This window comes from Boleophthalmus pectinirostris, unplaced genomic scaffold (genome assembly GCF_026225935.1).
Source record: "Boleophthalmus pectinirostris isolate CB_2022bp ecotype Guang Dong unplaced genomic scaffold, ASM2622593v1 HiC_scaffold_21, whole genome shotgun sequence".
Classification (NCBI taxonomy): Eukaryota; Metazoa; Chordata; class Actinopteri; order Gobiiformes; family Gobiidae; genus Boleophthalmus; species Boleophthalmus pectinirostris.
Genome location: NW_026571175.1, coordinates 8,227,921 through 8,244,740, shown reverse-complemented (window position 1 = coordinate 8,244,740; position 16,820 = coordinate 8,227,921). Strand labels below are relative to the sequence as shown.

The following is a 16,820-nucleotide window of genomic DNA, read 5'->3' as shown; positions in this document are numbered from 1 at the left end:
TTACTGTACAGTGACAGCAGCTCAGTCTGTTTGTTCTTATTGTTTTTGCGCACAATAGACAAGGACGGAAGTCTGTAGGAATCTGTGGCATCCTGGACTCAAAGCCGAGGTAGACGACCTCAGAGGAGGAGGAGGAAGAGGAGGATGAGGAAGAGGAGGAGGAGGGCGTACCCTGCTTTTATGGGACGTCCCAACACCAAAGAATATATAAGAGAGACAGACAAACTCTGGACGGGGATCTCCTCTTATCCCAGGAAACGGTAACATCAAATTTCAGTGGATGAATCAAGATAGAAACAGGTAAGAAGACTCATTTTAACTTTTATAAAAGTTACTGTTTGTGCAGTTAAGACTACTCAGTCTGGCAAAAAACTAAAATACAAGAGGATTAGATATTGTGAGTAAAATATCTAACTTTATAATGCCACTTACAGCCAACTCCCTACAGATAAAAGAGCAAAGCAAACACTCTAGCAGGATTACCTTTGACCGATGATGTTACAAGTAAAAGTGACTGTATAGAAGTGCTTTAGTGAATAAGGAACAAAAAAGACAAGACATGCGTTAAGAAGAATAGGGTCAAATGCCACATTTTGTCTTTTTTGTGTTGTTAAAGCAGTAACTTGTGTGTTTTGGGAATGTGGGCGCATATAGTAGCAAGTTATCACGGCTGTCAAAATGATTATGATTTATGTGCATCTAAAGCTATGGGGATTACTGTGGTTGCTGTTTTGTGCAACAAAGAAGAAGGCTTGATATCCAACCTGTCTTAATAGTATTAAATGAATATGCAATATAATCTGGCATAGCCTTTAAAGTTGTTGAGTAACAGTGTGAAGAAACTGGTAAACAAATGAGCAAACCAAACCATGACCATGACCAAGTTTGGAGAAACAGACAGAAGCGATGCAATATAATACTTTGTGTCAGTCTAATTTGAATGGAGTGCGTCCGTATTCAAAGCATTTAACAATTGAGATTACAGTTATATCTGGTACATATATGAGAATCATATGAGAAACATCTTTTTGTATCGAGGCAGCCTTCATAAGAACTAGCCAAGAAAAATCCACAGCTCAACTAATTAAATCTTGCCCCATCTTATTAACCGCTACAGGTAAATGCTGTGATGTGATGGTGTCTAAAACTATAACTGCAGAGATCGTTTGCTGTGTTTGACTCACAATGGTTAACTGTGCAGGAGAGTGGCTAATCTGTCATAAATCTGTCATAAAACACTAGAATAGAAGGGCTGGTGTGTTTTTAATGACTCTACAAAAGGAATGTGCTTACAAATGTAATTACACTATATAGATTTATGTAGCCTGTTTTGTCAAAAAGCTTAATATAAACCTATCTGGATAAACTGCACAATATAATCTCTGTGTAAATGTAAGGTATTCTCTAACCACTAATACACCATTTAAATTGTTCTAAAAACTCCCGCACAGAATACAGTAAAGACCTAAATATTCGATTGCTCATTGCGTCAATGCCTCCTGTTTATTGCTGGTGATTGTGTGAAAGAATGCTGTGCTCTGATAATGAACGCTGACCAACATTGACGGGTGTAATGAGGCCAGCAAAGTGGGCTCATTACACCTGTCAATCATCAGACCAAGTCTCACCCACTTTAACCTTTTAAAGCAGCTATGATTTCTCTACAAGTGTCACTAACATAGGTTTTAAAACACAAGGTCCTAAATCACACAGAGAAGGGGAGGGGACCAATTACAAAGTGATAAAACAAGTTAAAGTGTCAGTGGACAGTTCTGGTTTCTGTCTTATTTATTATGTGCTGAGGAAATTTGCCTGTTCATTTCATAACGAAGTGTTGCTCTATTGATTGCTGTTTTTCAACTAACATAATCGATCTTCGAGCAAAAGAGTTGATTAAAAACAACACTTATATGGGTTTCTATAACTATATCTGCTACTTCCGCACAAAGGGGCAACAAAATTCACTACTACAGATATTCCAAATATGCTGTGACTCAAAAAATATGCAAATTGAACTGTATTTAAAGATGCACTATTTAAATTAATTTAGGGAAGCACTATCTGCTTGTCTTCATGGGGATGCTTTTGCTTTTTATGGAAATGTTCCACAATGTGACATTAAACTTATTCTTATATTTAATTAGTAACTGGTGTCTCTATGAAAAGAAAATACCTGTCACTCGACTTGGTGGCATTACCTGCTTGTCTCCATTACCTGCTTGCAGATAAGATTAATGTCATACTGTGGAACATTCTCGGTACATTATGTCTCCATGTATTACAAATAAGTAACAGATAAAGAAAAAGAATTTACATCGAGTACCTTTGAAAAGAAGATGTTTGTCTTGTTTTGTACATTTCAATATAGTTCAGCTTCTGTTTGCTAAGTCAGTCCCTCAGGTAGAGACACTATCTGTTAGTTTTGGCTCTCACTGCTATGAAACTATTTGAAGATTCTGATACAGGGCACTGATAAAAATGTTGAGGGCGTGTGAAGATTTCTATCATTATGTGAAATATTACTGTCTTGCTGTTTGATTAGATTGTGATAAGTGACAGACACGGGCCTGTCCTTGGCTGATTTATGAACAGGTCAACAATTTCACATAGTTTAGTGTAAATCGGTGGTTATTGCAGTTTGAATAGTAGACATCAATATTATACTTGTTCAATAGGTTGCCTGTATTTTCAAACTATTTTAGATGACCCAGCCTGTTGCAGTTCCAGAAGCAAATTTCCCAGTCTTTTCTAAAAATTTTAATACTTGTAATGTAATAAGAAACTGAAGGCACTAATGTTCATGATGCAATTATTTTCAGTTAAAAACACACTTAAAACCTAAAATTTGGTTTCACATTTTAATAAATTTACGGTTTATTAAAATCTCATAAATAGATTGTGAATTAAAGTATGTGGCTTATGCAAATTAGCTACCACATGTTAATTAGTCTTCAATAAGCTTTATTTTTTGAAAGAATGAAAGTTTCTTACTTCAAGATCCTAAGAAGTGGGTGGGACGGTTGAGCTCCTTTCTATCTTTATTAAATGTTTTGTATGTCAGCACAGTCCACTTTCACTTGTTTCAAATTGTAATATTTATGCTTCAACATCCAAACTTGCATGGCATGATAAAACCTATGTGCATTTAAACACATATTATTTGTCAAGTATAGACTTATACTTACACAACTTACACAACAATTAGATTATATACTTACTAATGCTGTGTGAAAACATTCCCATAGATTTGTCATATAGTCATAGACATTAATAAACATTCCTGACACCTAAACACTACTGTGAAAGCAGGTGACAAGATGTGAAACTGCTTTTGTAGGCTGTAGAACATGTCAAGACAAAGTCATGGAAATACAATACAAGGGTTGGGACATTAGCATCCTTATTTCAGCAGTTATCACGATAACACTAACAAATGCCAGGAAAAGGATAGGCCTAACAAAGGGCTATACTCCCTCTCATCAGAGGACATTTGGTTTCACTTATGCAAGAGACAGTGCAGGCAAAGGCAGGCCAATAGATTCGGATGCTGAATAAATTGCAAACGGACCATAATACAGCAAAAATAACAGAAAGTAAAATGACAGTATGGTCTTTGAAAAGAATTGTACTGTTTCTGTATGGCTATACACTCAAGTTCCACTACAATTTTGGATGAACTTCAAAAATATTCTATATAAATATAATCTTATTAAAATGATCAAGACATGCCAACAAATAATGATTTAAGTAACTGAAGAATAGCTAAGAGTTGTACTGAGCCAAGAGTAGAAGTTTGGTATCACTAGTATTCTCTCAAACTAAAGAAGCATTATCACTTTCTACTTCATTTTATAGCTTTTGTCTAGTAAATAAATACTAAAACAACTTATTTCCACATACAGTATTTTGAGTACACCTACACCTTCAAATTGCAGTGATAATATTTTCTCTTCCTCTGCATACAACTTAACAATTAGACTTTTATGACTTGATTAGACATAGCATGACCATTAAAAGTAAAATATGGCCCTATAAAACATTGTAATTGTTTATAAAGGTGAAAGAAAGTTTGTCAGGTGAGTTGTAGAAGCGTTGAGCAGCTGTGGTTAAACATCGGTAAATATATAAAGTGCCCTAAGATATTCTTGGACACACCTTTACCACACTGTACAAGAGTCACTGCATCTTCTGAAATGGGCTATTCAGAATGACCTGAAATGGCATATATACCTCAAACCCATGGCTCTTAGAAATGTTGTTATAAACATGCAATATACTGGTCTATTACTTTGAACAGTGCTATTTCCGCCAGTGAGAACAAACACATAGGCTACTCAGAGTGAAGCGTAAATTCAACAGGAAAGGGGAAGGTGCAGTCTAGACTATCACAACTAAAAACTATAGAGAAACAATAACATCTACAACTTCTACAAGTGATATTATAGCAACTATCAAAACTACAACAGGTTCTAAGGCTGTAGATCATATAAGCACTATAACGAGAATGCAACTGCAGGATTTGCTGGGTTTTACATGAAATCACAATATTCTATAGACCAATATATTGTTAAAATTTTGATCTAGCAAGTTTAAGGGTGTCTATATCACTAACAGAAATGATCACGTATGTGTGTGAATTCTCTTTTTAAATATTTCTTGCGAATAATATAATCACAATCTAGAATCTGAAAACCATCAATTATAATAAGCAAAAATAGCTACTCATTACTTTCTCATTTATCTTGCAAATACATAAGGTATCAACTACAATTGAAACATTTAGGTAGTAATTTCTTCCTTCCTGACTCCAAACAGTGGGTCTATTGTGATTTGAGCTGAGAACGTCTCTTGCATGAGTTCCTCCACACGCCCAGTTTTCCGTCACTTTACATTTCAATGACATCACCCTTCACAGAATCTCCCCAATAAAAGCGACCAATCAGCAGCCAGGACACAGCTTCCTCTTTCCACTCACAGCTGGATATGTTACACAACTCCTATGTTGCATTTCAGTTATTACATGGGTGTATCGTTTGTACAAATCCTGTCTAAAAGGTCTCTGGGCAAGTTTCTAGTCATGTCACTGCCAAAATATGACAGTAACAGGCAAGAAATAATTAATAATCTAGCAGCAGCAGTTATTAAATCAAAATTGCACCAAAAATAAATTAAATAAGTGTACTTTTACTTTTAAAATTTATTTTCAAGAGGTCCTCAGCCTAAAGTAAAGTGTAGACATATTTTTTCACTCATCAAGTAATTTGTTGTATGCGTTGCAAACCTTGGAACTAACACTATAGCCCAGTGGATAGAAAAACTAAATATGCATGATTCAGGACTTATTCAAACTTTGGGGGAATTATTACTTTATGACATTAATATTGATAAGAACTGAAATACTTTATGCATGCAAATATTTAAATAGCAAAACCTGTCAAGATTTGTTTTTCTTTTGTGCAACTACAGAGTTTGAGATTCAGAACTGTCACTGGCCTATTTATTGCAGCAATTCTGGCTGTTCAGGTTATATATGAAATACAAAAGTCATGATTCAAATAAAAATAAAGTGTTAAAGTGCACAGTTTGAATCTGAATTTTGAATCTAGAAACTTCTTTAATTGAACTGAATGTCATTTCTTGAACAAACTGCATTTTGTTTGTTTGCAGGAGCAGTATATCGAAGATTTCAGTATTAAGTCCGTGGATCCATAACATAAACAACTGAAAGGTACAATCTAATACCACCACTAAACTAAACACAAAAATGTATGACATATATTATTAAGTTTGTTTTATGATAAAAAAAAAATATATATATATATATTCTCCTTCCTGTCTATTAGTGAGAGAATTTACAATCCCAAGTCTAGCACAAAAATAGCCTTAATTATATACTAACTCATGTTTTCTTCTCAAGGCCAAAGACAAAATCATTCCTTTGTGTCAATCAGTGACCCAACACATCATACAGCACACAGTCTTAACAACCAGTGCCTCCAGTCTAAGGCATGCACACAACACTGACAATTGCCAAAACAAACAAGAACAAATATGTTGATCATAATAGAATCAATTATGTTATTATGTATGTTATTGTATGTCTGTAGCTACAAATAGCTTAATGAACACACCTAATTAAAACAAGCAGAGGTTTTCTCCTACTAAAAAACTAAACAAAAACAACAAAAAACAACAAAAAACATTTTATTGCCGTATTAAGTTTGGGCAATACAAAAAATTAGTTGCAGGACTAATGGATGGTATTGCTCAAATAACCTATACCTCATCAGAACAGTTTCAAAAGACTATAGAGTTATGTAACAGTGTAAAGTAAGAATTGCACCATTGCAGCCATTAAATTGGCATATAGGCTCATAAATCAAACAGTCATATGCATTCAGTGTAATAAAGTCAGCAGGAACATTGCCATCAGCTGTGATATGGCCACAGGCACAGCAGTGACACATGAGAACATGCGTCAAGACAAAACCTGTAATATTTCAGAGCATGAGTTATAAGTGTACAAGATCTAAAGATATAGTGCAGATACTATTTACTATGGCACCAGGGTACATTGCTTTAAACCATGTATAATGGGTAGGAATTTATATTTGAGACAGCCAAAAGATTTTCTCCTTATTATTTATTATTTTATTCATGCAGTTATCACTACTGTTGTTTAAGCACATAAAGAAATATTTACTATGTATCATAAAATATACTGAAAGACTAAAGACCACAAATCATAGGGGATGGGAGTTCACAAGTTCTCTGTTATTTCGACTCCTTTTTCACTGATCAAATTTGAAATGAGGATGATATACAGTGAATTTGGTAAAATGAGTTAAAACAGTACAGACTATTATTGCTATTTAACAAACACACACAAACTGTGCCATTTCTTCCTTTAAAATATTAACTCTGCTCCAAATAACATGCGTTTACTACTGTAAACTTCATAAAAAAAAAAAAAAAAAAAAAGAAGATTAACTGCACAGTCCTGCACAGCCCTAATGTTGCTGTTTTTGTTTTGTTTTGTTTTGTTTTTTTAGCTCAAGATGAAGACAAATGGCCATACAGATGTCCATGGCCCTGTGGCGGGGGTCTATCTGAACAAGGCCAAAGAGAAGATCTCAATTTATCAAGCCATGAAGAAACGCCTGCTCAAACCTGCTACAGCTTTAGCTCTTCTTGAGGCACAGGCTGCGACAGTTGGGATCATCGACCCAGTGACCAACAAAACACTCCCTGTTACTGAGGCCCTCAAAGAAGGAATAGTTGGGTCAGAGATGAGAGAGAAACTCCTAGCTGCAGAGAAGGCCCTTAGTGGATACAAAGACCCCTATTCTGACCAAGAAATATCCATATTCCAGGCCATGCAAAAAGAAATAGTGACAAAGGAGTATGGGTTAAGGCTACTTGAAGCTCAGATTGCAACTAAAGGTGTATACGATCCCATTGAGAAGGTGTGGAGGTCAGTTGACGATGCTATCCAAAATGGGCTGTATGAAAAAGGTTTGCTGAACAACGAGATGTCAGAGCTCAAAGTAATTTACAACCCAAACTCACAGGAAAACGTCAACTATCAAAGTCTAATGGAGAAGTGCATAGTGGACCCAGACACAAGCCTTTTGCTGTTCCCAGTTTACATCACTTTCAAAGGACTCAGAAAAGGAATCTCATCAACAGAACTGCTTGAATCCAAGATTATTGACAAAGAAACATTTGAAGATCTACAAAAAGGCAAAACCACCACTCAGGATGTCATGTTACTGGAGTCAGTGAAGGAGTTCTTAGAGGGAAAAGGTAGTATCGCTGGGATTGCCATACTCTCCAACAACAAAAGAATGAGCATCTATCAAGCCATGAAGCAAGGTATACTGATGCCTGGTACTGCCTTGGTTTTACTGGAAGCCCAAGCTGCAACTGGCTTCATGATTGATCCTGTGGAGAACAAAAAATACACTGTTGACGAGGCTATTAAAAACAAAGTGGTTGGTCCAGAATTCCACACCAAACTTAGATCAGCTGAGCGAGCAGTCACTGGATACAATGACCCATACACAGATGAAACAATCTCCCTGTTCCAAGCCCTGTCTAAGGATCTCATTGTAAAAGATCATGGCATTCGTCTACTGGAAGCTCAAATTGCAACAGGCGGGATTATCGATCCAATCAACAGCCACAGACTCCCAACTGAAGTTGCTTTCAAAAGAGGCTATTTTGACGAAAACATGAACTCCATCTTGGAAGATTCAGGAGATGACACTAAAGGATTTTTTGACCCAAACACAGAAGACAATCTCACTTACCTCCAGCTGATGGAGAGGTGTGTAATTGACCCCATGACCGGACTGTGCCTCCTTCCTCTTCATGATAAAAAGGGTGGAAAAAACTTTAACATAGTCTTTATTGAGTATGATGTAAAACTTGCCTTCAAAAAAGAGATGGTAAAAGTGAACTACGGCAAATATGCAGGCCTGACCGTGTCTCTGTGGGAATTGCTCATGTCTGAATACTTTGACGAGCACCAGCGACGGGATATTATTCAAAAATACAAAGATGGAACACATGACATGAAGACAATTGTAACCATGGTTTTAGAAATAATTGAGAAGTCAGTCAAAACAACAGAAGTGGTCTTTGAAGGCATTCGAGAAACAGTCACTGGGCAACAGCTTGTGGAAGCAGATATTATAACTGCTGATGTTTTAGACGATTTACAAAAGGGTAAAAAAACAGTCAAAGAATTGGCAGAGGATGAAACTGTCCATGTCTATCTACAAGGAAAAGACTGCATCGCCGGTGTTATTCTCCCCAACTCCCAAATTATGACAATTTATCAAGCAAGAGAGGCTAGACTGCTGATGCCTGGAACAGCACTGATTCTACTGGAGGCACAAGCAGCAACAGGATTTATCATTGATCCCATTAGAAATCGAAAGTTCTCTGTTGATGATGCTGTTAAAGCCAAGATTGTGGGTCCTGATATTTGCCAAAAGTTGCGTTCGGCAGAAAAAGCTGTAACTGGATACATAAATCCCTATGATGGTAAAAAGATTTCACTCTTTCAAGCCATGCAAAAAGACCTAATCATTAAAGACCATGGTATCCGTCTTCTTGAGGCGCAAATTGCAACTGGGGGCATTATAGACCCTGTAAACAGCCTTCGTATCCCTGTTCATGTGGCGTACAAGAGAGGATACTTCAATGAGGAAATGAATGAAATCCTTCTTGACCCAAGTGATGACACCAAGGGATTCTTTGACCCAAACACCTACGAAAACCTGACGTACCTGCAGCTTTTGTCCAGGTGCATTACAGATCCTGTGACAGGTTTGTGCCTCCTTCCACTAAGAGGAAAAGAGAAAAGAGTTAACATTGATGACAACATGAGGGAAATCTTCTCCACAACTATTGTGATTGTTAAATATGGGCGTTTTAGAGGCCAGCACACAACCCTGTGGGAGCTGATCAACTCAGAATACATCTCAGAAGAAAAAAGACAAGAGTTTTTCAGGCTCTTCAGATCAAAGAAAATCACAGTTGATGAGCTAATTACAATAATTCTGGAGATCATTCACACCAAAGAGCTAAAACAGCGAGAAGGAATGACCTTTGAATGTCTCAGAGGAAAAGTTTCAGCTATGGATCTTTTGGAGCTTGGAATCCTGGATGAAAAGAGCTACCACTGTTTGCTCGAAGGAAAGATATCAAGCAAAGATATAGCTGACAGACTAAAAGATTATCTTAAAGGAAAAAGTTGCATTGCTGGAGTGCTTCTTGAAGAATCTAAAAAGAAAGTGAATATCTGTGAGGCACAAAGAATTGGCATACTTACCCCTGGCACTGCCTTATGTCTTTTGGAAGCACAAGCAGCTACAGGTTTCATCATTGACCCATTGAAGAACCAAAAGCTAACCGTGGAACAGGGCCTCAAAGAAAAGATAATTGCACCACAGATGTATGAAAAGCTGTTGTCTGCAGAAAGGGCAATAACTGGTTACACTGATCCCTACAGTGGACAAAAGATTTCTCTCTTCCAAGCCCTCAAAAAGGATCTAATTGTGAAGCAGCATGGCATCCGTTTGCTTGAAGCACAGATTGCCACCGGTGGAATCATTGACCCACTGAAATGTCTTCACCTGCCTCTTGATGTGGCATACAGGAAGGGGTATTTTGATGAAGAAATGAACCAAATTTTGAATGACCCAAATGATGACACAAAGGGATATTTCTTCCCAAAGACATCAGAGAATCTCACCTACCTGGAGATGTTGAAGCGATGTGTCAAAGATGAGGAAACAGGGCTATATCTCCTTCCAGTGAGTGACAAGCCTGAAGCAAAAGAGACGAAAGTGTACACACTGGAAGAGATCAAGAAAGAATTTGAAAAGATATCAGTAAATGTGAAAGTGGATCGATATGCTGGAAAATCAGTGTCATTGTGGGACTTGATTCACTCAAGGTACTTTACTGAAGACCAACGCAATGAGTTCATTGAAAAATACAGGACAGGCACAATGACCACACAGACCATTATCACAATAGTCATTTCTACCATTGAAAAACTAGAGAACAGTGAAATTCCTCAAACTGTAATGGGTCTAAGGAAGCCAGTGTCTGCACGGGAATTACTAGAGAGTGAAATTATTAAAGAGGACACATTCAAAAAGATACAGGAGGGAGCGCTCACCTTTCACACAGTGACTACGTGGGAATCTGTGATGACGTACCTAAGGGGGACCGGAGCAATTGCTGGAATAAAAATGCATCCATCAAACAAGGTTATGAGCTTTTATGAGGCAAAAAAGCAGGATCTGCTGACTCCAGGTATTGCATTGCTCCTACTTGAAGCCCAGGCTGCAACAGGTTGGATTATAGATCCCATCAGAAATAAAATCTTGACTGTGGATGATGCTTCTAAAGAAGAGGTGATTGGACCTGATATGTATGAGCAGCTTCTCTCAGCTGAAAGAGCAGCGATTGGATACAAAGACCCATATACTGATACTACTATATCCCTGTTTGAGGCAGTGAATGAAGAACTGATACCGAGAAGCGATGGTATTCGTCTTCTAGAAGCACAAATGGCAACTGGTGGAATTATTGATCCAATTCACAGTCACCGGTTACCCCTCAAAGTTGCTATTAAAAGGGGATATCTTGATGAAGAAACAAACAAAGTTCTTCTAAACCCAGATGAGGAGCAAAAGGGATATTTTGACCCAAATACCAAAGATAAAGTGACATACCTTGAGCTGATCAAAAAATCTGAGAAAGATGCTGAGACTGGCCTATTTCTGCTACCTCTATATGAAAAGAAGGATCAGGAATTCCACACAAATGAGCAAATAGAGCTTTTATTTAAAAACACACCAGTCAATATCGATGCAGGGAAATTTAAGAACAAAACCACAAACCTATGGGAGGTTTTAATATCTGCATATATATCTGAGCAGAAGAGAAAGCAACTCCTGGAACAATACAAGACAAAGACCATTACAATTGAGGAGATGATTGAAATTCTTACAGTCATAATTACAGAAGCCTCGTCAAAAGAAAGAAAATTCAAAGGTCTGAGAAAGCAAGTGTCTGCCAGTGAGCTTTATGAATCCAAAATTATTTCCAAGGAACTTTTTACACAGATTATTCAAGGAGAAGTGACTGAGGAAAATATCAATAAAATGGAATCAATTCAGAAGTATCTTGGAGCCACAAACTGCATTGCTGGAGTAAGAGTGGAGTCTACAAAGAAAATCATGAGCATCTATGAGGCCAAGTGCAAAAATTTGCTAACCCCTGGAACATCTCTGGTTTTACTGGAAGCACAGGCTGCTACTGGCTTTGTCATTGACCCAGTGAACAACAAGAAACTTTCAGTGGAGGAAGCTGTGGCTCAGGGAGTTGTTGGTAAAGAGTGGAAAAACAAACTGCTGTCTGCAGAAAGAGCCGTGACAGGATATAAAGACCCATACACTGGAAATACAATATCTCTGTTCCAAGCTCTTCAGAAAGACCTTATAGTAAAAGACCATGGCATCCGTCTGCTTGAAGCTCAGATTGCTACTGGAGGCATTATAGACCCAGTTCATAGCCACAGAGTCCCTGTTCAGGTGGCATACCAAAGAGGATACTTTGATGAAGAAATTAATCTGATTTTGTCTGATGCTGGTGATGACACTAAAGGTTTTTTTGACCCCAACACACAAGAAAACCTCACCTACCTTCAGTTAATAGAAAGGTGCATCATAGATCATGATCTTGGTCTGGTTTTGCTCCCCATTGTAAAGAAAGGAGAATTTTACTTCTTTGTTGATGAGGCAACCAAAGTCATTCTAAAATCCAAAACAACCAACAAAGCAGGTGGAAAGTACAAAGACATCACTGTGTCTGTGTGGGAGCTGCTTTACTCTAAATACATCACAGAAGAGAAGAGGAGAGAGCTGGTTGAACAGTTCAAGTCTGAGGCAATAACTATTGACCAATTGCTAGAGATTCTCCTGACAATAATCCAACAACAGACCACAACAAGTACAACTACAACCATCACCACCACGACAGTGACAAAGACAAACAAAGCTCCTACATTTCATGGGATCAGAAAAGACGTCAGCGTTACTGAGCTGTTTGAATCGAAGATCATCAGTGAGGACCTTTACAAAGACATTATTGATGGAAAACTAACTGTAGAGGAGATCACTGGGATGGAGTCTATCCGAAAGTATCTTGAAGGAACCAACAGCATCGCAGGAGTTTATCTGCAATCCACCAAAGAAACCCTGAGCATTTATGAGGCCAAACAAAGGGGCCTCCTGACTCCTGGCACTTCACTAGTTTTACTGGAAGCACAGGCTGCAACTGGCTTCGTCATTGATCCGGTCAAGAATAAAAAACTTTCTGTGGAAGAAGCTGTGGTTCAGGGAGTTGTTGGCCAAGAATGGAAAGGCAAACTGTTGTCCGCAGAAAGAGCCGTTACAGGATATAAAGACCCATACACTGACGAAACAATATCTCTGTTCCAAGCTCTCCAGAAGGACCTTATAGTTAAAGACCATGGCATCCGTCTGCTTGAAGCTCAGATCGCCACTGGAGGCGTCATAGATCCAGTTCACAGCCATAGAGTGCCTCTGCAGGTGGCATACCAGAGAGGATACTTTGATGAAGAAATGAACCGAATACTTTCTGATGCTGATGATGACACTAAAGGCTTCTTTGACCCAAACACTCAAGAAAACTTGACATATCTCCAACTGGTTGAGAGGTGCACGACAGATCCAAAAACTGGACTGAGCTTGTTGGTGATTGCGAAGAAAGGAGAATTTTACTTCTTTGTTGATGAGGCAACTAAACTCATTCTGAAATCCAAAACAACCAACAAAGCAGGTGGAAAATATAAGGGCCTCACTGTGTCTGTGTGGGAGCTGCTCTACTCTATATACATCACAGAAGAGAAGAGGAGAGAGCTGGTTGAACAGTTCAAGTCTGGAGCAATAACTATTGACCAATTGCTAGAGATTCTCCTGACAATAATCCAACAAAAGACCACAACAAGTACAACTACAACCATCACCACCACGACTGTGACGGAGACAAGCAAAGCTCCTCAATTTCATGGGATCAGAAAAGACGTCAGCGTTACTGAGCTGCTTGAATCACAGATCATCAATGAGGACGTTTACAAAGACATTAATGCAGGAAAATTAACTGTGGATGAAGTCAGTGGGATGGAGTCGGTCCGAAAATATCTTGAAGGAACTAACAGCATCGCAGGAGTTTATCTGCAGTCCACCAAAGAAACCCTGAGCATTTATGAGGCCAAACAAAGGGGCCTCCTGACTCCTGGCACTTCTCTAGTTTTACTGGAAGCACAGGCTGCAACTGGCTTTGTTATTGACCCAGTCAAGAATAAGAAACTTTCAGTGGAGGAAGCTGTGGCTCAGGGAGTTGTTGGCCAAGAGTGGAAAGGCAAACTGTTGTCCGCAGAAAGAGCCGTGACAGGATATAAAGACCCATACACTGACAAAATGATATCTCTATTCCAAGCTCTTCAGAAGGACCTTATAGTGAAAGACCATGGCATCCGTCTGCTTGAAGCTCAGATCGCCACTGGAGGCATCATAGATCCAGTTCACAGCCATAGAGTGCCTGTGCAGGTGGCGTACCAGAGAGGATACTTTGATGAAGAAATGAACCGAATACTTTCTGATGCTGATGATGACACTAAAGGCTTCTTTGACCCAAACACTCAAGAAAACTTGACATATCTCCAGCTGGTTGAGAGGTGCACGACAGATCCAAAAACTGGACTGAGCTTGTTGGTGATTGCGAAGAAAGGAGAATTTTACTTCTTTGTTGACGAGGCAACTAAACTCATTCTGAAATCCAAAACAACCAACAAAGCAGGTGGAAAGTACAAAGGCATCACTGTGTCTGTGTGGGAACTGCTCTACTCTATATACATCACAGAAGAGAAGAGGAGAGAGCTGGTTGAACAGTTCAAGTCTGGAGCAATAACTATTGACCAATTGCTAGAGATTCTCCTGACAATAATCCAACAAAAGACCACAACAAGTACAACTACAACCATCACTACCACGACTGTGACGGAGACAAGCAAAGCTCCTCAATTTCATGGGATCAGAAAAGACGTCAGCGTTAGTGAGCTGCTTGAATCACAGATCATCAATGAGGACGTTTACAAAGACATTAATGCAGGAAAATTAACTGTGGATGAAGTCAGTGGGATGGAGTCGGTCCGAAAATATCTTGAAGGAACTAACAGCATCGCAGGAGTTTATCTGCAGTCCACCAAAGAAACCCTGAGCATTTATGAGGCCAAACAAAGGGGCCTCCTGACTCCTGGCACTTCTCTAGTTTTACTGGAAGCACAGGCTGCAACTGGCTTTGTTATTGACCCAGTCAAGAATAAGAAACTTTCAGTGGAAGAAGCTGTGGCTCAGGGAGTTGTTGGCCAAGAGTGGAAAGGCAAACTGTTGTCCGCAGAAAGAGCCGTGACAGGATATAAAGACCCATACACTGACAAAATGATATCTCTATTCCAAGCTCTTCAGAAGGACCTTATAGTGAAAGACCATGGCATCCGTCTGCTTGAAGCTCAGATCGCCACTGGAGGCATCATAGATCCAGTTCACAGCCATAGAGTGCCTGTGCAGGTGGCGTACCAGAGAGGATACTTTGATGAAGAAATGAACCGAATACTTTCTGATGCTGATGATGACACTAAAGGCTTCTTTGACCCAAACACTCAAGAAAACTTGACATATCTCCAGCTGGTTGAGAGGTGCACGACAGATCCAAAAACTGGACTGAGCTTGTTGGTGATTGCGAAGAAAGGAGAATTTTACTTCTTTGTTGACGAGGCAACTAAACTCATTCTGAAATCCAAAACAACCAACAAAGCAGGTGGAAAGTACAAAGGCATCACTGTGTCTGTGTGGGAACTGCTCTACTCTATATACATCACAGAAGAGAAGAGGAGAGAGCTGGTTGAACAGTTCAAGTCTGGAGCAATAACTATTGACCAATTGCTAGAGATTCTCCTGACAATAATCCAACAAAAGACCACAACAAGTACAACTACAACCATCACTACCACGACTGTGACGGAGACAAGCAAAGCTCCTCAATTTCATGGGATCAGAAAAGACGTCAGCGTTACTGAGCTGCTTGAATCGCAGATCATCAATGAGGACGTTTACAAAGACATTAATGCAGGAAAATTAACTGTAGAAGAAGTTAGCGGGATGGAGTCTGTCCGAAAATATCTTGAAGGAACCAACAGCATTGCAGGGGTTTATCTGGAGTCCACTAAAGAGACCCTGAGTATCTATGAGGCCAAACAAAGGCGCCTCCTGACTCCTGGCACTTCACTAGTTTTACTTGAAGCACAGGCTGCAACTGGCTTCGTCATTGATCCGGTCAAGAATAAGAAACTTTCAGTGGAGGAAGCTGTGGCTCAGGGAGTTGTTGGCAAAGAGTGGAAAAACAAACTGTTGTCTGCAGAAAGAGCCGTGACTGGATATAAAGATCCATACACTGACAAAATGATATCTCTGTTCCAAGCTCTCCAAAAGGACCTTATAGTTAAAGACCATGGCATCCGTCTGCTTGAAGCTCAGATCGCTACTGGAGGCATCATAGACCCAGTTCACAGCCACAGAGTCCCTGTGCAGGTGGCGTACCAGAGAGGATACTTTGATGAAGAAATGAACAAAATTCTGTCTAATGATGATGATGATACTAAAGGCTTCTTTGACCCAAACTCTCATGAAAATCTGACGTATCTCCAGTTGGTTCAAAGATGCAAAATTGATCCAAAAACAGGACTAAGCTTGCTTCCACTTAAGAAAAAATAATCCTGTGGTTAACCAAAAAAAAAAAAAAAAAAAAAAAGAATAACCTACATATACAAAAATTGTGCCTAATAACTATTTTAGAAACAATTGTGATGTTTATGTATAAGCATTTTTTTTACCTCTTAGGTTTGTCATATTTATGACAGGTGCACTGGAAGGTGTTTTTCATATTTTCTTTTATGCTGTCTAGTTTGTCTGTTTTCTTACCATTGGATTCAGCTTTGCACTAGTTTGTATTGAATATCAAATGCAAATCTTGAGATTTGTAATAAATGTATTTCTATGCACTTCATGAATCCTTTTATCTGACTATATCTAATAGAATCTAGATGATTATGTGTGCAATGTGTCCTCCTAACTGACTCAGAAATCTGCATGGATTCAGACTCTTCCCATCCTAAACTTTGCAAAGCAGCAGCCTCTAGTGGACAAAAGTAAAAA

At 38.8% G+C, this 16,820-nt stretch overlaps 1 protein-coding gene across 1 annotated transcript; it reads left to right on the top strand.

Annotated features, from left to right (window-relative positions):
- The first annotated feature begins 237 nt into the window (after positions 1-237).
- Positions 238-16,666, top strand: eppk1 (epiplakin 1). Its single transcript, XM_020939323.2, has 3 exons — positions 238-300; positions 5,668-5,728; positions 7,053-16,666. The coding sequence occupies exon 3, from the start codon at positions 7,059-7,061 to the stop codon at positions 16,377-16,379; it is 9,321 nt and encodes a 3,106-aa protein (XP_020794982.2). The 5' UTR covers positions 238-300; positions 5,668-5,728; positions 7,053-7,058; the 3' UTR covers positions 16,380-16,666.
- Positions 16,667-16,820: the final 154 nt, after the last annotated feature.

What these genes read in the sequence shown, in the direction of transcription:
- eppk1 (XM_020939323.2), top strand. Translation starts at nt 7,059, where the DNA reads ATGAAGACAAATGGCCATACAGATGTCCATGGCCCTGTGGCGGGGGTC.